General features: G+C 40.4%; 3 protein-coding genes and 1 non-coding gene across 7 annotated transcripts; all 4 read right to left on the bottom strand.

Moving 5' to 3' along the window:
• Positions 1-3,382: 3,382 nt before the first annotated feature.
• LOC111329615 (cell adhesion molecule-related/down-regulated by oncogenes) lies at positions 3,383-18,627 on the bottom strand. 4 transcript variants are annotated; one of them, XR_002694732.2, is made up of 6 exons: positions 18,501-18,627; positions 11,336-11,957; positions 9,789-10,094; positions 6,614-6,925; positions 5,594-5,735; positions 3,383-4,291 (listed from the first exon to the last, which is right to left on the bottom strand). XR_002694732.2 is itself a non-coding variant. In XM_022934357.2 (6 exons), the coding sequence occupies exons 2-6, from the start codon at positions 11,928-11,930 to the stop codon at positions 4,287-4,289; spliced, it is 1,281 nt and encodes a 426-aa protein (XP_022790092.2). In that variant the 5' UTR covers positions 11,931-11,957; positions 18,501-18,627; the 3' UTR covers positions 3,383-4,286. The 4 variants fall into 4 exon arrangements, 3 of the variants coding, with proteins under 3 accessions (XP_022790092.2, XP_088608859.1, XP_022790093.2); XM_022934357.2 differs by having other exon boundaries at positions 5,673-5,735; XM_088752733.1 differs by having other exon boundaries at positions 3,383-5,735.
• Positions 10,432-10,504, bottom strand: Trnan-guu (transfer RNA asparagine (anticodon GUU)). Its single transcript has one exon. It is a non-coding gene; the product is annotated as a tRNA-Asn (tRNA).
• On the bottom strand, positions 14,855-15,667 carry LOC148735658 (uncharacterized). Its single transcript, XM_088752978.1, has one exon. The coding sequence runs from the start codon at positions 15,665-15,667 to the stop codon at positions 14,855-14,857; it is 813 nt and encodes a 270-aa protein (XP_088609104.1).
• A 681-nt stretch (positions 18,628-19,308) lies between the features above and the next one.
• Positions 19,309-21,518, bottom strand: LOC148735657 (uncharacterized). The gene is made up of 2 exons (XM_088752732.1): positions 20,872-21,518; positions 19,309-20,321 (listed from the first exon to the last, which is right to left on the bottom strand). The coding sequence occupies exons 1-2, from the start codon at positions 21,358-21,360 to the stop codon at positions 19,440-19,442; spliced, it is 1,371 nt and encodes a 456-aa protein (XP_088608858.1). The 5' UTR covers positions 21,361-21,518; the 3' UTR covers positions 19,309-19,439.
• Between the last annotated feature and the right edge of the window lie 1,563 nt (positions 21,519-23,081).

Raw genomic sequence — 23,081 nt, 5'->3', positions numbered from 1 at the left:
AAATTATTTCGTTACCCCCACCGACGCAGCCCCAAACAGTTTCTTTTGAAACTATCAGCCTTTACTTATCTGTAAGAGCCAACTTGAAGGCAGATCTAGAGAAGGGGAGGAGTCCCGGGAACCTGCACACTTGATTATATTTCCAAAACATGATACTATCAGGGTGGCGGCATCGAGAGGCCAATGCTCCTTTTCTCCCTCCTCCATCCCCTTCCTTTCCTATGCAAAGTCCACCTCTGCAGCTGTAGGAAATATAATAGTGTGACTAGCATCGTCTAATTAACAATTATTCCACTCACGCTTGTTGGATATGAGATGATAGATAGCCAACGAGGCACGTAGCGCCGAGTTGGCTATAATAATCTCATATCCAACAAGCGTGAGTGGAATAATTGTTTTATTTAAAAAAAACTCCCCCAAGATATTAGACAAATCTTCTCGACTTTATTTTGTAAGAAGAAACCAGATGTTACAATGTACAGATATTAGATTATGGTATATTGGCTCATATACCATAATGGCTAAACCAATAAAAAGTCTTGAATTGCATTATCCAATGATCCAGTTTTTAATAATGACAATTATCGTATTGCAAAGTTGTGCGCAACGTTAACATTCCTGGACATTTTGTATAGTGACTGGGCTCTTTGCGTAAATGTATCACATTCAATAATGCACCTGGATGATGCAAACGTTATGTCAGGTTGTGCACTAGTCCTATGTATTTTCTTTACCGAAAAGGGAAACGTTAAGACCAGCAATAGTCGAGTGGAAGGGTGGAAGGAAGGAAAACTGCTTCTTTTCTCTGAGCTTATGCTTCATCCGTTTGATTATTAATTTAAACAGAATGGGATTTTGTTAAGGATTTGTCTCCGCAGGCAAGAGAAACTCTCAGAAAACAAATCAATTTCCCTTTTTTTGGCGTTTGCTGCATGTGTTTGCTGCATGTGTGTCTTAAATAAGTAATCAGATCATTTCTGGCGTAAAATAGAATAAGTCAGCAGACTTGCGGCAACGGCCAAATAAGAAAAGTGTTAGAAAGAAAAGTGTTTTGAAGGAAAAATGTTGCATACTTATAGTACTCAATCTTTGGCAATAATAGCCATGATACCTTGATACTTTTAACTAAAGGTGTGAGCCATCTACCCGTTGTAAAACGTGCGTAATACCGCATGGCATGAACATTTTGAAGGGGATCTTCATTACTGGAATGGCAAGGGATGACCTAAATTTCTCCTAAAAACTTTTTTTTTTTGTAGTTTTTTTCAAGGAATTACCTATCAGCAGGAACAGAAAAAAAAAATACTCTAAAATGTCGATAGACAGCCCACTCCAGGTATTTGATTCATGTGACTGAATTCGAGTAAATCGTAGAGCTTTCTGCCTTAAAAAGGACCGATTGAGCAACGAAATTAAAAAAAAAAATCGTACCCTAACCCACTTGCGTATCTCCAAAAGTTTTTCATTTGTTGATTTGACCTGAGAAGGTTAATTGTTGCGTTGTTGTGTCCTTTTTTCTCTTAAGGAAATATTTTTTGAAGATTCAGGCCAATCTGCGAAGTCTCTAAAATTAATAGCCGAAAAATTTTCATGCCACAAGGAATAGAGTGATTTGTTACGTGCAAATTATTTTTAACCATCTATTTGCTTTCCAAGACACATTTACTATTGAAAAGTTTGCTTTATAGCAACCTAATGACTATAAAGTATAAGCATTATATCAAGCAGTCTCTTTTCTAAAGCGGGAACTAACGAAGCCGATGGATATCCACGTAAACAAATCAAGGGGTTAATCTAAGGTGTGTTACCGAGGGTGATATATATTATAATAAAGTGTGTTAAATACATTTGTTCTTGTAAACCTTTAACTTTGCCAGGACTCGTTGGGACGAACAAGACACAACACATCTCTTATGCGCCGGTCAGTACAAAGCTTCCCCTCCTCCCCCCGGCCAACCCAATGCATTTGAGTTTCGTCATTCCAGCGGAATACAAATGTTTTATTTTAAACATGAAAGTGTTTTAAGGTAAAGAGTTCACTTTCCCGAGTGTATGGCCCAGAATAAAGGTCTACAAGGTCACTTCTTGCCTCTAACAGAAAAACAGACCATCAAATCGAGAACTTGGGTAGGGCATTTGAACACAATTTGGGCCCAAGGTGCTGGAACACAATCTTCAAACCTTCAAACCACATATTTCGCTGCGCTCTGTCCGTACTCCATGACCTCGAGCCAAATGCTTTCGCGTCCAGCCGTTCCACTCAGTGCATAATATCAAGCATTGAAAAGGCGAGAGAAAATTTTGTGGTTTCGTTCAGACTTCAGACTTTAGAGCACTCTGGCACGACTTAGACGATACCACAAAGGTTGGATCGTTTGGGGTGACCATATTGGTTCTCCTCCATCCTAGCATTAGCACTGCACTGATGAGGCCCAGAAGGCCGAAACAGTACTGTCTGCAGTTAGTTATATATATATATATATATATATAAAGTGTGACTTGATTTTCGTAGAACAGTGCTCAATACATAGACGTAGAGCGAAGTATATATTGTGGGAGGAAAAAGACAAGTAAACTACAAGTTCATCCATACAAGCCTGTTTCGTGGTCGCCCACTCATCAGGGGATTTAATGCGAAGAAACTTTACCATTGCTTATATACAATATAATTTGCATGATCTAACTAGTCTAATTTATGCAGCACGAAATTGACAGTTTAGTTGTTGCGTAGAAGGGCTTTGCTTCTGTGACGGCAAGAAGACACGAGTTCATTACGTTTGTTTAGTGTTGATAGTTCGGGCCGGCAGATGATTAGGAATTTTTCTTTGAGGCAGAGGTTACATCTTTTACTTGAGTTGTTGTACGGTGAGTGCGATGAGAGAATGCGCCAGGAAATAAAGTGATCGATGTTGTTGTATATATATATATATATGTGTGTGTGTGTGTGTTATTCACCAGCCGGGAGGTCCGAATTGGAAAAAACTCTGCTCTAGGTCTTGAGTACCGCCCGAGGCCTACAGAGGGCACAGTTTTTCCCAATTCTGAACGACCTTGGCTGGTGAATAACATTTTTACTTTTTTCTAAAACCTGACGAAATCTTTGCTAAAAGAACCCGATGGATTTAGGACTCTAAATACGGCAAGATCCTCCGTAAGCTGAGGAATTTTTGCGCAAGTAGATAGTTATGTAGAAAAAACAGCGTTGCTGCAAATTGAGAGCGAGGCTTCACTAAAACAATTTCATTTGCGTAATGAAAATGGTGATTTGAAACACTTTTTTACAGGCATCTCTCACGATCTGACACTTTTTCATTAGAGAGCGCGTAAGAAAAAAAGCGCTCAGCGTACACTTTTGAAATAAAAAAAAAAAAAGTGGTACTGGTTTGGAAAAAAAAATCAAGTTCAATGGCTGTCAGGACAGTTTTTCTTTAAAAACAGTCAAAGATCTTATGGAAACCATTGTTCACTTCCATCGACGATTGACATACAAAGACATACCTCTTATCAGTCCATAAAGGGCAAGGAAAGTAATTGTAAGTAAATTCAAATGTATGTTTTGAAGTTGTAAAAGTTTGCTCGTTTATATGCGGCAGAGACGTGTGTAGGATCTGCAAGTCTTTCTTCCGCCAAAAAGATTCAGTTAATGAGACAATTTAGTTAGACACAAGGGGATTTAATACAGCATTTTCTTACTGAATTCCTTCGGCTTCTGTTGTGAAATTTATGGTACTAATGTCAAAATTGAACAGACTTAACGAAAGTGTATTTATAGTTGAATTAAAAACTTAGCCTGCCGTTTTACAACGAACAAATTGTTAGAGAGAATTAATATTTTAAATATACGAAAGTTCCTTCGATTGATTCGACAGTAAACAATATCTTTCTAAGTTACTTTACGGTCATCATACCAAAAAAGGGTCGGAAATCAAAGTCCTGAAACGTGATTTAATTTCATCACTTCGACTGCTCCGAGGCGAATACTTGTTTTGATATATACCAAAGCACACAAAGATTATTTCAACTCATTCATTTCTGCACCGATGACCAAAGTCATTTTCAGTTTCAAATTCCGCACGAGTTCCTAAAAGGTGAGTAGCAAAGGACATTCGGAGTTTGAGCAGCCTATCAGAGTGCGCATTTAGCGCTATCCACTTTTTTGGTATAAGCTAATCAACATAAACTAAATCTGATGTAAGTCAGTCTAAATTCCGTGGCTAATATTATTTTATATTACATTAAATTACTCCAACCAACTGTCTGGTTCAGTTTCGATGTCCAGGGCCTCTTCAACCTATGGAAAGGCACAAGATGATAAAAAAGATAAATACTCAAAGATTTGTAAGTGTCCTGTGTTTATCATATATCGGTACCAAGGAAATGGTGATTTTTTTCAAGTCATCTTTCCATAGTCTATGGACCATAGAGTTTCATGTTGGTTCTTTGACACACGACAACATCAAAAAAATTCTAAACCAAAGTACAGATAGATTTATAAAAACTATTCAACGAAGTGGAGGTGGCTGGGGGCGGATATTCACCGAGCCTTAGAGTGGCAAGGTAGATAATCAAATATCCACCGCTAGACATCCACTTTATGGTAAATAGCCATTTAAGTATTTACTTAAATAGTGAGGCACTATAGCAATAAAGGATAATTTAACTCATTTCTTCCCTGAATAACTTCAAAATTTTCCGGTGCAAATCCAGCGCGAGTTTCTCTGAAGTAAATAGTTAGTAAATATACCTATTCAGGCTGGTATGTCGGCTGATAATGTCCGCGCCTGAGATATTGTCCGAAAAATGAATATTTGGCCGAGAAGCGAAGCTTCGAGGGCAAGGGTGAAATTTTTAGGACAATTTCTTAGCCAAGGACGTGACCAGCCGACACTAGCAAACCAGAATGGGGTTTAAAAATAACATCATGAACCCCATTAATTTTCGTATCGCGCGTTAAAAGCAAAATTTATTTGATTTTTTGTATTTTCAGGTCTTTCCAAATCAGCTATATGATGTCACTACCACTGACTGGATTTTGCAAGTCGGATTCGGTTTTTCCTATGTAAAATAATAATGGCAAAAGTTAGTTGGCTTTTTTTCCGCTGGCTTTGTTTCTTTCCGACGGAAATGATAGGAGGACAGAGATCGACGTCAACGGGGATTATTGCATGACTGACTGTCCTGCAATTTTGTACCACCTGACATAAAGTAGCCCACATAACGGGGGAAAAAAGTAATGGGTGGTTTATTAGTAGCAATTAATCGTCAAAGTGGAGGTGAATAGCGGAGAATATTTACCGACTCTAAGGTGACTTATTGTTTAAGTATATACCACACAGATACCAAAAATTAAAACTTAGTTTATTTCTTTCAATACACTGAAAAATGGTAAGAAGTTTAACTTTCGAACCAGCCAATTAGCGCGCGCGAAAAGCACCATTTACCTGTGTGGTATATACTAAAAAAGGATGTTGGGAGTTTGTGCAGCCAATCAGAGCGTGCCTTTGAAAAGAACCACTGTTTTGGTATATACTAAATAAAATTTTTCCGTAAAAAGGTAGCCATGACAGTCTGGCACTCTAACAGTTGCGCTGACCCCGTTCCCAACTTTTTTGCATCCAACTCTTCTGCTACTCAACATCCCTGTGTAATTTACTGCATACTGTAACAAATACCGTTCGTTCCATTCCACCAATACTCCAAAATCCACGAAATATCCAATAAAGAAGGAGCTGAAACTAAAAAAATGAGGAAATATAAAAATAACTACATTATTTCAGTTTTACTTAAATCAACATTAAAAGTACCAACATTTTGGACCGCTGAAAGTCATGAGTGCTTAGTCGTTTTAACGACCCCAGAGAGAGAACATTGGCCGTGTGTGGAGGGGTAACAGACAGATCGCTATTTATCGCCTGGGAAGGGAGGGGGGGGGGGTTGGAGTTAAAATTTGCCTGATTCTCCCATAAGGCTCTGAAAAATTCTTTCGATCCCCCTTCCACTCCCCCATTGGCAGTTATTTGGCCGTCAGTTTTTTATAGTCCCCCCCTTTACACTCTTTTGGCGACGACTGATACCCATTCCATTCACCCGGAAAACCATGTGATCCTCCCAAATTCCTTTCCCTCGTCCCCCTCCCAGGCTAAATAGAGACTGGTACCTAATTTCTCAGTATTTCACTCAGGATTGCCTCGAAATGCCAACTACATCTTTGTTTGTGTCCCATGAACACAAAGGCTTATGATCAGAAACCCTAATTAAAAGGTGGAATGATCGATCCTCGCGGCTATATATTCGGCGCAGCTCATGCAAACTCAAGCTTTAAAGATGAAATGATAAATGTCGGAAGCCCATTCTGCTAATATGACCTGCGAAATTGAAAAAAATCAATCCGTCATTTCCAAAACTGGGAATCATGGGTAGGTAACATAGGACTACCGGATCATATTATCATTTTGCTAGTTTTTACATGTTCAACTTATTGTTCACCGTGTGCAGTTTAAAAAAGGATTTTAAAGGCTCTGTATTTTTCATGTCGGTTCTGATTACCGCACTCTTTATTACAGATTCGAATTAACAATGCATTTAAATGTCACTTAAGATGGCAAGAACGTACCACAAGCAATTTGGACTATGTAGGGACCGTCCTCAACCCTTAACCTCTCACCATACTGGTTTGTGGCAGTCACTTGGAATTGGTACGTTTTCTCGCTTTCTAACCCAGACACTTCCTGATGAAGTTGATGTCCTGGACCAGTTGACTTTCTTTCCCAGTCAGAAACTGAGCCGTCTTCCGTCAATTCTCTTTGGTAGACCGTATACGCTGTTATCACTGTTCCATTGTCTTCGGGTGCTCTCCACCTCAAGGTCACTCTGTCTTCAGTTATTTCACTTGGATATTCTACAATTTTTACTTGATTGGGAACACCTGCAGAAAGAACGGAATCATCATTAACCTTTCCTGGTGTAGGTATCATCATTTTGGTAATTTTGGGTATTGAAATGGTCCAAGGACCATCGCTAAAATCTTCTGTGCTCTACTGATTCCTTAAAGTACCCCTGAGATCAAAATTTTCGTACATCATTTTTTCCATTTTCGTGTTCAGTGTCTCTCCTTCACCTACTCTACGAAATTTCAGTTTAGACCGAGCACCAGATATATTTTTTTTCGGGTCGTTAAATTCACGATTTCGCGTCCGCCATTATTTGATCATGTTCCGGAAGTTGATCGCAGGACTCAGAGGAAGTGACGTCAAAGGCTCAACACGAAAATCTCACATGGCAAAATGTCAAGCAAACGTACATAACAGAGTGCTTTACTCTATTCTTACAAAAACTAAACAAAAATGACTGGGTATCGATGCGTAATTCAAAGCTTAAGTAATCGTGCAGACCATGCTGCAGGTATTTCTCTGCATCGGAACCTTGCAAATAGATCAGAGCGGGAAAAACGGATGCGATTTGTGCGATCTCGCCGAGTAAACTTGAATCCTACAGAAATATTTGTGATCTACTCTGAACACTTCTCGGAGGACTGTTTCGAGAGATCTGTGTACTTTGAAGGATCTAGGCGAAGAATTCTGTCGGGTTCAGTGCCTACCGTTCAAGAAGAAAAGGGACAAGAAAAACTGTCCTCAGTGCGATCTCGATGCCGGAAAGCGAAGTCTACGAACCTCAACGGATTTTTTCACCTTTACATATGAGCTGATCAATATCCACCTTTAACAACTCTCTGGCAGAATACCTTACACAGAGGAAAGTACTCGGTGAACATTGTAAATAAGAATGATAAAATAGCCGAATTGAGATTTCTGACCTCAAAGAGCTCACTTTTATACAAAAGAGATGAAAAATATAATTGTGTGCTCTGATTCTAAAAAAAGCTGGCTTTAATATCAGCGAAAGCAGAACAAACAGCTTAAGACACTGAGCGTAAAAACACTTTAGAATGTAGGCTTGTAGCCGAAAAACCGAGAAAATGAAAAGTTCTTTAAAAACCTGTCAAACTATCAACCATCTGACAGCCAAGTCAGCGTGCTATCAAAGGGTCTCAAATTCATCCCAACGCCCGTGACAAACAAATTTAAAATCAGGCCAACGTTTGCGAGACTTATTCGCGAGACGAATGCGCCTCTGTTACACCTTTCACAGACAAAACAAAGAACCACTTCTGTTTCATATCAAACTGAATGCCACCGGTTCAGTCTTCTATCGCCCTTCAGAGCTACTTGGAAAATTGTCATAACGCTACTTGTAGACTGTATCTAAGCCAAAAAATACTTTGTAACGCAATGAGGTCACGGCTCTAAAAGGGTTGAAACAAACTCTGCTTTAAACCTCACCGAAGCATAGTCATCATGCATAAGACAGAAAAAAACAAAAGAGGCCAAAGTGCAACTCAACAACAGAGTTCACTTCAAACCTCTTAAAGCACCGATAGTAAAAAACACGTAGGAAAGGGTTAATGAGATCATTGACCAATTGCATCGGGGAAAACACATTGATGGCTTAGAAATGGCTTTCACAAACTCCCAATATCCGCCTTTGGATACACAATTAGCCATTGCCGAAAATTATTTTTACTAATCACCCGATCATTTCTTACAAAAAAGGAAAATCCCTTACGACAAGCAAAAATACAGTTCGAAGGCGATAAAGCGATGCGACCACAAAAGCCACATGGGGAGTCCGTGCCGTTCTGTGTTTATCCTTACTCGCATGGCAAAAATTCATCGTTTGTCGGCGCAAAGCTATCCACAGAAGCTTCAGATGATTTCTGGGACAATTCATCGTCTGAAAAAGTCGACATTTCCCGACCAACAACGAAACAGTTCTCAAAAAAGTAATATGCGTGATTCTCTATGCAGCGAACAAAGAGAGTTGTGACAAAGCAAAGCATAAGTTTGTTGAGCCTTTGACGTCATGACGTTTTTGCGGCTCGGCTGGAACATGTTTTCAGCAATGGCGGACGATTTTTGGACGACTTTGAAGCGGTAAAAATTGGTCATCGAAGGTTTGTTTTGAGTTTTTAATGGCAAAAAGGGTCTTAACTTGACCCAATTCAACATTGTGTAAACAATTTAGGCCAAAATAAAATGGTCAATGTTCGTCTGAGGGGCACTTTAAAATACTCCTCGACTGCAAGTCTAACCATACCTTGAATACTTTCCAGAAGCTTGAAAGTACATTTTTTTTGAAGGGGTTTAACATTATTATGTCTCAGCTACGATGAAAGTATCATTTATTTTCTTTCAGGCGTATGTTGAGATTTTTTGTCTAGAGTTGCTTTGCGCCACATCGTACAGTATCACGGTGATATTTTTTGTCCATGAGGAGCTTTGATCATTATAAGACGATGGTGGAAATACCTTGGGAACAGCCAAATTTTATGAATAGGTTTTTAAAAGAAGTGCATGTTATGAAAGTTCAACTATGCTTCCGTCCCCTGATGCTTCCTGCTTTTCCCATTACCTTTACAAACCACCCGTCAGGTGTTCGAAAGAACGGAAGGCAAAGGGCAATATAATTCTATCATTTACCTTTTGATCATGAGCAAGAAAGACAACGTGCGTTGTTTGGGGGACTTTTATGAAGCGTTAGAATGTTTTAATGTTTCAAATATCTAGAGGTCCTTATATCAGCGGTGATAACCGACGAATACGGCCTTTTGCTACAATCCTTATTCTTCCCTTCAGTGCAAATTTATGTACGTAAAATTTTCCCGTTCTAATTTTATTTACTTTAGTAATTTTCATTTAGTTGTAATTTAAAGCCACGTTTGAGAAACTTACCAAACACTTTTACTCTGATTGTCTTGTCCTCCTCTCTCGCGCTCTCACCACACCAGTTTTTGGCAGTTACTTGGAATTCGTACATTTTTCTACTTTTTAAACCGATGACTTCATGTTGAAGAACGACTTGACCAGTTGGCTTTCTTTCCCAGTCAGAATCTGAGCCATTTTCATTCACTTCTCTTTGATAGACTATGTACTCAGTTATCACTGCTCCATTTTCTTTAGGTGCTATCCACGTCAAGATCATGCTGCCTTCAAGTATTTCACTTGGACATTCCCCAATCTCCACTTGATTGGGAACACCTGCAGAAAGAACGGAATCATCATTAACCTTTCCTGGTGTAGGTATCAATATTATGGAAATCTTGAGTACTAAAATTGCAAAAAACCATCACTGAAATCTTCTGTGCTCTTTTGATTCCTTAAAATACTCCTTGACGGCAAGCCTAAGCATAACTAAAATACCTTCCAGAAAGCTTGAAAGTAGATTTTTTTGAAGGAGTTTAAGAACTATTCTGTTTATTTTTGAAAGAGTCACTCTTTCCTCGGTTATCTCATCTGGAACTACAATGTTAACCTGAGTATGAGAGCTATCTTCGCAGTAACAAACATTACTTAAAATGAAGCCTGAAAAAAGTTCAGGCTTGTACGAGATTCAAACCCATGACCTCTGCAATAACGGTGCAGTGCTCTACCAGCTGAGCCAACAAGCCAATTGGGAGCTAGTAATTTTCGCTACTGCAGAAGTAGTTTCATATATTCACAAACGTTGACTCATCACTTCAGAGATTTATTACGAACCATTTGGCTTGTTAGCTCAGTTAGTAGAGCACTGCACCGATATCGCAGAGGTCGTGGGTCCGAATCCCGGTATCCTGAATTTTTTCAGGCCTCATTTTCACTACTGCTTAAGTAGTGTTCGTTACTGCGAAGATCGCTCTCAAACTCGTTCTTTAACTGCAGCTCAATGTATGACTTTTGTATATTCACAAAATATTAACTTGGTCGAGAACGTCTGCAGGAAGGAAGCAATTAAATTCAAGCAATTAAATTAAACCTTTTCGATGCAAGTTAATGTAAGAAGTATGACTCATTCGTACCAGGATCTTTTCGCGGCCATATTTCAATTTTAACACGGCCAGAGATGATCTAAGCGAAAATTTTGAAGAACCTTTTTTTAAATATAAAAAAGGCCTTAAAAACTTATTGCAATGACGCCATGCTAACATGAATCCTAAATAACTGGGAAACTACAATTTAAGTTCTTTTAACTTGAAGCATACCTGGAAAGGATTTTACTTCAGGTGATATTGGAAAGAGGAGAGGGTAGGAGTTCCGTGCATTCAGTATAATCTGTACATAATGATAATTGTTTTGATAACAGATAACTTTATTGTCGCAGCATTATGTCTGGCAATAATGGCGAATTGTCCTCCATGCGCAGGCGGAGGGAATGGCAAAGGTCACTGGTAGCTATCCTTAAGTCATTAATTTTTGGAGGAAAAAAAAGGGAGACAGCTGGGTCTAAAGCTTCAACTTCTTACCGGGATTGAAAGGTGAGGCTCTTTCGAGGAACATCGGGTAAAATCCGTTGCCTTCCTTATTACCGACCACCCCGACCACGAAGGTTTTACCCCGCCTCCCATCAGAATATAGCACCGGTGAACCAAGAAAGTCTTTGCTGTCGAGGTCATCGCGGCCAATGGAGTACTTCCCGCTTACACTATCGTGCGACCAATCAATAGGTTCCACTCCTTTTCCATCATTGCAGAGATAGTATGAGTATACTTTCTCGTTCCCTTCATCTTCTACATCCAAAGGGAAATACGAACTCAAAACTTTCCTGTTTGGCAGACGGAGAACACTAAACTTGTTATCGTACCGAACATCCTGGATTTTCTGGCGATGTCTGTCTGTATGCTTTGGAAAACGCGAACAAAAGCGATCTAAGATGAATTTGTGCTCGTGGTCTGCTCCCGCGTCTTCAGGGCTGGCAACATCTCTACACGTGAGCACATAGTAATTTTTTTTAAATTTTACTGCACATCCAATCCCCCTTCTTTCTGTACTTTCTCCAGTGCTCACCATATACAACGCCTTCTTTGGTGAGGGCTGCAAAAGTCCTTGCAATATTTTCATGGTAAAGATCACGGTGATTTTTCCTGTCTAAAAGAGAGTGTTTAGTCTATAAGTAAAAATGAACAAAACCCTCTCGAGATGTTTTTAACCTTAACCCCTGACCCTAATCCCGAAGGTTACAGCGAGTGCAACGCGTTGCCCCATATAGCAGAAAACATTTGGTAACACATCAAGTCGTCACCATACATCCGTCCGTCCGTCGATGATACAGAAATCTGTATTTTAGTATGTGCGACAAGCTGCAGTGCAGCATCAAATTCAGAAACTACATTTCGGCATTTTTCTTGCGTATATTCATTGTAATTTGGGTTATAAAGTTGAGTCGCATGTAGGCTGCCATCTCTTTTATTGCCAGACCGCCTATCGCCATATAAAATCGTCCATAGTCTTCTGGCTTAGGAAAATTGGCCAAGCGACATTGTGATGGTAGGATTCCGACTGAGAGCGATTAACAAATCATTTCCTCCCGTGCTCTATTACTGGTTTTCATCAATTCTGTCGTGAAACATTTTTGATGTTCTATTTTCTACACTAAGGAAAAGTAGGTTTTAAGGATAATTCTTAGCATATTTCCTTTCCAAGGTAATGTGAATGACAGTCAAATAGAGCCATGGTCTATTTATTTTAGATGTCAAACTCACCCTAAACGAAGAGACTTAAACTGCAGGATTATAGGGCCATTGTTCAATACCTAATTTCCTAGAATTAATTCTGGCCAAGGAAATGCAACATGACAAAAGATAAATTTAAGGTTTTACTAGTAATTACTGTTGGAAAGAAGCAAACTAAGAATGATTTTGAAAGAAGCAAACTACGATGATTTCGAAGAGACTTAAACTTCAGGATTATGGGGCCATTGTTCAATACCTAATTTCCTAGAATTAATTCTGGCCAAGGAAATGCAACATGTCAAAAGATAACTTTGATGTGTTACTACTAATTACTACTGGAAAGAAACAAACTACGAATGATTTTGTTTCTCGCCCCAGAAATTAAACTGATTTTTACTCAGTGACATCCCGTTTCTGTTGTGAACTTTGAAAATGTATTCGAAAGCCCTGAATTCATTTTAATTCACCATTATTTTACCTTCCTTAAAACTGTTCTCCAACTTACGAGGGATAGATAAAATAGCGTACAAAAAAATGATCTTTTCTTTCGCTAGAATATTCAATGGATTGGGGCAATATTTCACTCTGGGGAAACTTTTTTGCAACAGATCCACGCCTCCGTTTGGTGACTTCAAAGTTAGACGTTAACTTCGAACTCGTGCGGCTTTTTCCAACGGTAGAGACAGTTCTTCCGTCAAATCTGATAAACCTTTCCTTGTTTTCGAACAGCCCTTCAACTTAGTCGAATGGCCGGTAATAAAGTGCTGAGGATAGAAGGAGATCCAAAATCAAATCAGAGCCCCATCAATAACGAAATTGCTTGTGGGTTTAGTATGAAGGCGAATCAGAAACTGTCAAAGCACAGCAAACTAGGCAGCCAAAGATTTTACTAGGCAGACGTCAATTGTGAAAAAAAATTCATCGGAAATAATTTTGCAATTAGATTTTGATCATCCTCCATCGAACGAGAGAGAAACTCCCCCGCCGCCTAGATAGCCCAATGGATAGTGCGCTGGATTGTTGTGCGGGAGGTCGAGGGTTCGAGCCCGGCCGGACCAACACTCAAGGTCTTAAAATAATGGAGAAGAATTTGCTACTTTTCTATAACATCAGAAATGGTTAGATATTCTAGTCTTCTCGGATAGGGACGAATAAATGGAGATCCCGTCTCCTGCAGGGTTTGGGGTAGGAGACGTTAATTTCCCACACACGAGATTACTGTGTGATGTATGTCCTCCCCTGAAGCGGCTACCAGAGGCACCTGAGATGCTGACGTCTATTCTCAACCTTACTTTACCCGTAATTCAGCCTCATGGCTGCAAGTGGTCAGAAATAAACTATATTATATTATTGGCGCAGAGAAATCAACTGAATGCTACATTCTGATCACGCAGCACAGGGCGAAAACCGTAACCTGTGAGCCATGGAGTAAAAGATAAATGTACACTAACTAATCCTAAAAATGTTTTCCGTTGTGTCTACGATCCTCCTTCTAAAAGGAACTCAAACTGCCACCTTGAAAGTCCGGGCAATATTCAGCGTGCCCGAGAGCACTGCCCTCTGCATCTTTCGCAGTACATCTGTCCTTCTGCCTCCCACGAGCTCGCGCATCATGACATCCAGCTCCCGTGACCACCCCCCGAGGGCATCCATAATGATGTTCTATTGCTTCACCTCGTGGCCTGGGAACTGCTGCCTTAGTTCCCAGCGAAGGGGTCCGTACTTCAGTGTCTTCTCTTCATCCTTTCTTGTCCGATTGTTAACCCACGGTCAGCTCATTTCCAGCGTCACAACTCTCTTGCACATATGATTTACAATGCGTGCATCCACCCTATTGCATCTGACATCTTGTTGATCAGCATATATAGGGAAATCTCAATAAGCTTTAACATTCTCTGACTCATACACGGGCTTCGTCTTGTCGGGTGAGTACCAGGGGGGTATCTCGTCTATAACTCCCTCATCATACAACAGTTCGTAAAACAGTACCTTTAGTGCCGCGTCGTGTCTAGAGAGATACTTGCTCTGGGCCAGCGCACTGCATCCTGACAAGAGCCACGCTCTCTGGAGCCTTGCCGCATAATCTGCACCTCACCTGGCCTTCCCCGCTTGTGTGGGTCTTCTGACTCGTGTATACTCGCGTTGGCAATAGCTGCTCGTATAGCTCGATGAGTCCAGCAATTGTGTGTGATGGGTAGTTCTTCCACTCTGTGAGCCACCAGAAACACCCATCAGCACTCAAATTCTCATCCTCGAGCTCCAGCCTGGTAGTCACTAGACGCCCTTGCCATCGTTTGTTTCTGATCTCATCCTCTAACTTCTCAATTTGGCACCTCTGCACCTCTGCACCTCTATCTTGATCCCTTGCACGTGTTCCAAATCCAACTCCAGCCCCAACTCCTCCGCACACTTAGCCGCTTCTTTAAAAATGGACCTACGCCCCATCCTTGCCGCTTGCTCTTCAAACTCCCGTACCATTCCCAGTGCACGATCTTCATTATCATGAAGCCTGACTGCACCCTTGATTTTTGTGGCTTTGTACTCCATTTCAACAGAGCGCAATCCCCGCCCTCCTTTACTTCTTGGCATATACAACGATGCATTCGAACTACATGGGTGTCTACCCCCACTCTCGACAACAATCTTGCGCGCTTCCCTATCGATCTGCTTAAGTTCCATCACCGGCCACTGTTGTGTCCACATAATATATCCAAGAACAGGCAATGCAAACTGATTTGACGCTACCACCCGATTATAATTTGACAAGGGACTTGTCCAAATAACTGAAAATCGTCTGAGATACTCTCTTGCTGCACACTCCAGGACCAACTTATCCTCCTGCCTAACACTCTCAAGTACTCCAAGGAACTTGTACCGCTCACCTTCATCAAGACATGGTATTCTAGTCGACTCCACAACTCTCCCCCCTGAGACAGCAGTCACTTGTACCCCCCTTTTCACATGGGCCACCGCACACCTCTTTAGGTTCCACTGAAGCCCCACATCCTCCATAGATGACTTAACCATCTTCATAACCCGTTCAAGCTTACTCTCCGATGCAGCGAAGATCTTGATATCATCAATATGCAAGAGTCCCGTAACCTTGCTGTTAATAGGTTTGGACATCCGGTATCCTTCAGCGGCTCTGATCTTCCATGCAACTGGGTTCAAGCATACGGTGAACAGCCTCGGGCACAATGCATCCCCCTGTGGTAACCCTCTGTTGAACTTAATCCTTTGGAAGGTCTGTCTCCGGCCCTTCTCTTGTGATCGCCACTACCTTTGTGTTCCAACTCTTACACAGTTTAGCAATGACTTTACACAACCATGTGGGAAACCTGTGTAACGTCATCACCCCATTCAACCAACTATGATCTACAGAATCGTACGCCTTTTTAACATCAATCCAGGCCACGCTCAAATTCCGCCTCCTCCTATGACAATCCAACGCAACTGTTCGGTCGATCGATAAGTTGTCTGTTGTTCCACTGCACCCTGCACGTGCCCCCCTCTGCGCACCCCTTATTAGATCGTTCTCCTCAAGATTCTGGTTTGTTGTGACAAGCAGACAGGAAGTGAACCACTTATAAAGCATGTTTAGAGAAGTGATGGGTCGTTGGTTGTCGCTGGTAAACTCTCCGGGTTTTGGGATTAACGTTGTTTTCTCTTCACAAAACCATGCTGGATACTCTTCCTCATACTCGGAGATCACACGGAATGACGAAATGACACCCTCATTCAGCCCTTGGGCACGTTTCCACCAAAAGTTGGCGATACGATCCGGTCCAGGTGCGCTCCAATTCTTCTTCCGCGCTAAAACGTTTACAGCCTTACTTGTAACTATGTCCCAGGCCTCCTCCACTGAAGGAGGGACGCGATCGTGAATAATAGCTCTCAAATCATGCAGCCATTCCGCGCTTCCGTTTCCCGTTCCGTTCCCTTCCCATAATTCCTTCCAAAAGCTACTTGCTTCTTTGATATTAACAAACACCTTCTCCTCTATTTGCTCATCCCGTTTCCCAGGGTCTACATATTTTGGACGCTCACTCTCTTGGTCGTTAGCCAACACTCTTCTCATGTCCGCATATACCCGGCTAGTATCATCTTTAAATTGTTGATTAATCAACCTTGATTAATCAGCCCTAATTATTATTATTATTATTATTATTACTATTATCATTATTATCATTATTATTATTATTATTATTATTATTATAAACTGCGTGATGAACCTTACAAGCCACCCAAAGACTGAGCCACACATTTCCATGCCATGCAGTGATCAGCCTCAGAAACATACTGTTGCATCTACCCGGTCGGAACGAGTACTGAACTAGACCTCAAAAAAATTCTATTCATACTGCGGCAGACGCAATTGCAAAGAAACGTCTTCTGTAGGTGTTTTGCGATTAGTTCATAACAATCGAAGTTGTTAAGTTCGAAACGCAGGCCTCCCACTGTTTGAATTCCATAACTAAACTACCTTTTATAAAACACTCGTTTGTTGTTTATTCTTATTTTCTGGCTATTCCAAATTCGGTAAAGCCAATTAGTTTCAACCGCATTATCTTTCCGAAATTCAGACCACCATTTCAATAACTCCATGTAGAATTGAGAACTGATAGTTAAGTCTTTGACGTTGTCAGTTGCAATTAAAAAGAAACAGACCACTTGTTTCTTTTAGAAGATATTCTAAATAATTTTCCATGCGCCAGAATTATCGCCAAAGATTCTTTGAAACCAGGCGAGACGGAAAGATTTAATCATAGTTTCAGTATCAACCATTTTTATTCCTCCTCCTTCATAATCATTTATCGCAGATTTTCTATTTACTATGTCTTATCCTTACCATAAAAAGATGTAACTCAAATGGTTTAATTCTTCAATTATATTTTCAAGGGTAGGTAAAAAAGATGCCACGTACAGCTTCACTTGTTGATGAAAGACTCATAGGGCCGGATGGGATCTTATTCTAAGATCTAACGCAATCCTTAAGTCGAGAGTTTCTTCTTATTTCTCCCGTACAACTATGGTCCAAAGATTTGGAATTCCCTACCTCGTGGTCTTATCCTATCCCATGCACAGATTCTCCATCTTTAGACCTCGCTTTAAAAAATTTCCCATGTACAGAAAACTAAATTAAACTCGCCCCTCTTCGTAGTTAGCAAATCTACCCTCTACATCGTGTGAGGAACCCAGGTTTGACAAGCTTCGACCCTCTGTTGGGCTTCCTCGCCACATTACTAATAAACGACCCTAAATTGTAATTTTATCTCGTTTAAGTAGAGATTGTTATAAAACAGTATTATTATAGTTAATGTTTTTGATTTCTGTATACAAATGTACTCTATTTTTAGATGTATGTGTGTGAGTGGCAAATAAATAAATCAATAAATAACGACCGAACGTAAACGCCAGAACACAATGCACAAGTGTGCTTAATTATGTACGGCATTCTCTGCTGAAATTTGCATAAATGTGTAGGCCACTGCTGAATAATTGATGCAACACTTCAGAGTGCTGACCTACGCCTGTTCGTTTGCCAGTTGTAGTGACCATTTCTAAACTTGAAAGGACAACCGGTAAGGCCGCTTACAGCGCACTTATTTCTACTCAGCTTGCGCATGAAACATTTCTGGATGCTGCTTGATTTATGGCCACCGCGGCCATTTAACAGCAGTAGGAAATACGAAGTATTCCTGTTCCTTTCTAAATCGAATTAGAACCATTTCTCGCAATTCAATTTACATGGAATATGCTGAGTATCAACGACAAAACGTAACGATATTTTTACCCAAATACCATGCCTGATCAGTGTTACATCGACAGAGCTGCTTTATATTATTGTAGCAATTATAGACGATACTGGATACAATCGACGTTCTTTCATTCATCCGCTTTCAGTCAGCAGTGTTGATACTGCGCTTAAGATGAAAAGATTGATGTTTCAAAGACTTACCAAACAACTACGGAGACCCACTTAACAAAGTGCGGTATTTCCAAACAAGTTGATGGGAATGAGAGCACAACTTTACAAAGTCAATGCATCAATGCATCGATGTCAATCACACTATACAGGATGTTTAATTCACTCATTAATTCAACTGTTCCACAACTTAAATATCTCCTAAGGCGCGATGGGCTCAGCTCTCACACACTGAATCACATATGGCCACTCATGCAGTGTAAATCGTAATGAATGTGTGGCAGAATATCAATGTTGCGATCCACATCAGTTCACTTACTGGAGTGAATTATTGTTTATAGTACCAAATGGGTTAATAGATAGGCCAGAGATAGGCCTAGAACAGAGTCAGCTTCGAATTCTAAAATGGAGTGAGTAGTAATCATGAAACCTTCACAAGGCTAACTAGTGACATTGGTATCTTAGCGCCACGAGATTTAATGGCAAATGACTGAGCCATCAGCGATCAGGGAAAGGAGTGGCATATTTGTCGAGTTCGTCTTGCTCGTCTCCAGACCTGACACACTCAGCAAGCTCGACCCTCTTCCGACCCTCTTCCTTCCAGCATTTGAATTTTTATTGTGCCTTTATATTTTCTAGTGCTTAAGAGGTGGAAATTTGTAAATAACAAATTATAACAAATTTTGATGTAAGTTTTAGGCAATAAATCGGCCATCTCCCTTGGTCACTATTTATCTCAAGACAGCCTGGACTGACTTCTATTTGTCGCAGTGCTCTGCAAAAGGAAGATTGGCCATTGATCTTACTAATCGGCGTAACTATCGACAAGTGAACAAAGGAAGACGTAAAAAGCTTTTTTTTCTGGTTTCTGACACAACATGACGTTCATATCACGTTTTATGATAGGTAAAAAGTATAACAAAGTATGCTATTAATTTTCTTAACGATTAAACAGTGGTAGACTTTTATCGTCTACTCAAGTTCAATTTTTTCAGACTTGCTATTACCTGCATAATCTGCTTCGTCATAGCCTTTTTCGTCTTTGATAGAGCGGAACCAAATGCTTATCATAACGACCAAAGCGCTCTGAATAGCACTGGAAAGTAGACTTTCGTCAAAGAACTGATTTCCGATTAAGAGAAACGATAGCTGAATCATCACGACCGATATGCCTGCAGCAACCATGAATCCAAAGTTAATTTTCGCCGAAGTATTCCAATCTTCGGTTGAGAAATAAAGCGCAGACAATACATAGAATAAAAATGCAAACATGATGAAAGATGTTGCCACTGGTAGGGCCCAGTAAGGCTCAGTAATAATACCTATCATAACCCATAGTGCGTGATGAATGGCTACGAAAATTCCGGGATATGCCGTCCAAAGCAATACACTTCCCGATTGCGGCTCTCCGTAATTTCTAAATTCTAAACACACAATATTAATGGTGCTTTTACGCGCTTGATTAATGGTGCTTTTACGCGCTTGAAACAAGTAGTAAACAGAGGAAAATAAACAACTGAACAGAATGATTAAAAGGTACGTCAAAGGGTAAATTATTTGGGCCTGGCTACTATAGATTACAGTGACGATCGCAAGAATTGTCCCACATAAGAAAGCAACAAACACCAATGACAAAATCGATTTTGCCCCACGACGTTGCCCACAATATTTCAAAACTAACATGCGTATCAAGTTGCTTCCTATTAGAGAAGAAAACAGGATGAGCCAGCATATTTGAGGGAATGCTTTGTTGACGTTCTGGAGAGAATGCTCGAAGCCTCCGTCGGCTGCAACACATTCCACACTGTTCAGTGATGGGTTGAGCGAAGATGGACTTATTGCGATGTCCTCCAGCTGTTAAGAAGGGAAAAACCAAATAAGAACGGGCCAAATTAAAAGATATTCCAAGGTTGATTTGTGCCGCTTTGTTGCATGGAGCACGTCGACGACCAGTTGTTCTTTTGTGTTTGTTTTTTTTTTTTCTAATTATAATTCGATACCAAAACACTTCGGAGGACTTTAAGAGATGTTTGGAAAAGTGCTAGGCGACTGCGTTCCACAGGAGCGTTTTCATTCAAGTGCAATGGTATATTGTTGTACTTTGAAAGTGACCCTGTAAGTTTTGGTTTGCTTCTTTTGTCGCAACACTCTCACAAACCAAACATTAAAGTTATTTCCTCACAAAGCTTTCTATAACTTTCTGAACAATACTTGTAAACAAAGCTTTTGAGCTTACTCAGATATTACTTATGCGAACGTGAGATACAAATCTCTGCTCTAGTTTGCTGAGGTTTGTGTTGCAAAATCGTCACCCAATTGCAACGTAGCTAACGGATACAAAATTTAAAGCACAGACGTCGAAAACACTTCCGTTGGAAATAAAAAATACTAAAACTTGTCTTACCGTTGACAAAAAGTTAATAAGCTTTCTCGTTGTTTGCCATGGATCACAAAACTGATGGAGTGTTATATGAAGGTCTTCTTGCCCCCTGTCCGGCCAAATGGTAAACAAGGAGTAGAGGCCCATTGCCATAAGACTGAGGTATCGATCACTGACGTACAAACAAGACCGACTCCAAACGAACTTCAATTGATTGACCTCAGTCAGATTAAAAGAGGAGTTGGTAAAATGCACCCAGATATTGACAAGTTTAGAGGATATATCTTCGGATGGAAAGATAGCACGAGAGATGTTGAAGTAGTTGTCGAAGGGTGGCTTCGTAGAGGCTAGGGCTTCATGAATCTGGTAGTCATACTTGAGACAGGTGTAAGTCTCTGTCGGGTCGTCCATCATAGTGTTTACTTTTTCAGACGACGGCGTGGACGAGATCTGATGAAAGTTGATCAACAAAAGCAAAGGAATGTAGAGCTTCATGAATTGCTTGCACTTCATATTACTTTTCGTCAGTATAGAAACTTGTAGTAAATGTGGGAAACGGATGCACGAGACTCGTTCGTGCCTAGTGGAGCTAATGATGGCAAATGGAATCGCTAATGCAAAATACGATGTCAACACTCGTCGACAAAGGGGCTAACCACGCGTAACTGAGTAGAATATTCTCATTCAATACAAACTACCATAGAGCAGGAGGGGGTGGGGGGGGGGAAGAAAACGCCAGTTGTCTTAACAGGAACCTTCGTGATCCTGCGAATGCGGCATTTCCGGTTTTTCTTAGAAAAGAGAACGCCAGTTATTCCAACAGGAAGTCTTCTGTTGCAATTAATGAAAATATTTTTCGATTTCCTAAAAACAACTTTGTCAAAATGTTATTTCCGGCCATTAAGAACGTCTTCCATACAAGGATGATAAGTTGAATCCTGAAATAGAACTTTAAGAAATCAATGGACCCATAAATGTATACAGAACCATGAAACCTCAGATGCTTTAAAGAGCTGAGATACTACAATCATAAAGTTCGCAAGCAACTGCTTTGTTCTGGCTGGCTGCATTCCTCCGATATTAAGCTTAAAAAGACGGCAATGATGCGCACATCATCAACATGCCAGGGGCCATTTGTACAAAATAAACTATGTATTCTCTGCTGAGACACTAAGTCACCAAAAAGTTGAAAAATGTGATAAAGGACGAGCTCTACAACAGGCATTCGTAAATAAAGGTACTTCCTTTGTCAAGTAAAGTTCGAGCATGAGAGACCAAAAAAAAGGATGTGTCCATCCCGGATCAGTATCAATAATGGCCTCTCTCGTTGAAGAATTCAACATATTCGGACAATCTGCGCTGAACTAAAGGTAAAACTTTTAATAACTCCTAGTTTAATCTAGGAGGTATCATTTGCTGCACGTGGATAGCCAGGTTGGTCAAAAGACACTCGTGAGCGGAATGTACTGCATGCTCATTAATTACTTCCTGAATAATTTCCAAAAGAAAGTAGGCTGAATCAAAATTGAGACCAAAAGGCTTTTTCAAACTTCCAAGTTTAGTCGCGTTTCGGTTTCTCTTACCCGTGTACCGATACAAGTAAATGTATTGTAGTGTCTCATTGGATCAGAATTCCAAAGACTTCACATCCATGTGATCATTTGAATTAATGACTCGGAACGAAAATAGTTCCTTTGGTAAAGCGTGATAACAGCCTGGCGTCTGTAAAACCAGTGCAATTTAGCCAACGTAGTCCATGTTTTGTGTCTGGTCTGAGTAAGACGAAGCGATAAATTTCATGGGGAAACACTATGCGCCTTTCTCTCAAATTCATTTCTCCTGTTCTCATCTGATTCGATCAGAGTAGCTTTCAGTCACTCGTCTTATGAAAAGGGAGCTTTAAACCCTACAACCACTAATTGGAAAGAAGCGTTCTCCACACTTGCTTTAATTCGGTAGTCTGTTGTCAAGTTACAGTATTGATTGCAAGGGGCTTGCTTGGAGTGCTTAGCAATCGACATACGCGCGCCATCAGCAGACGTCTGTCAGCGGCTTTTCTTCGTACATGCGAAGCATGTAGCCCCATGCCACTTTATCCAGGTCATTTCCATTTATACCTTTATTAAGTTTGAAGTTTTCCTAAGTAACATTACGATTCCTTTTGCATTACTTGATCCCAAAGCTGTCACACTTTTCTGATTGACTCTTTTACACCGCGTTTTCATGTAAATAAA

Source organism: Stylophora pistillata, chromosome 3, assembly GCF_964205215.1.
Source record: "Stylophora pistillata chromosome 3, jaStyPist1.2, whole genome shotgun sequence".
Taxonomy (NCBI): domain Eukaryota; kingdom Metazoa; phylum Cnidaria; class Anthozoa; order Scleractinia; family Pocilloporidae; genus Stylophora; species Stylophora pistillata.
The sequence above is the reverse complement of the archived record's forward strand: the minus strand, read 5'-3'. Positions and strand labels throughout refer to the sequence as shown.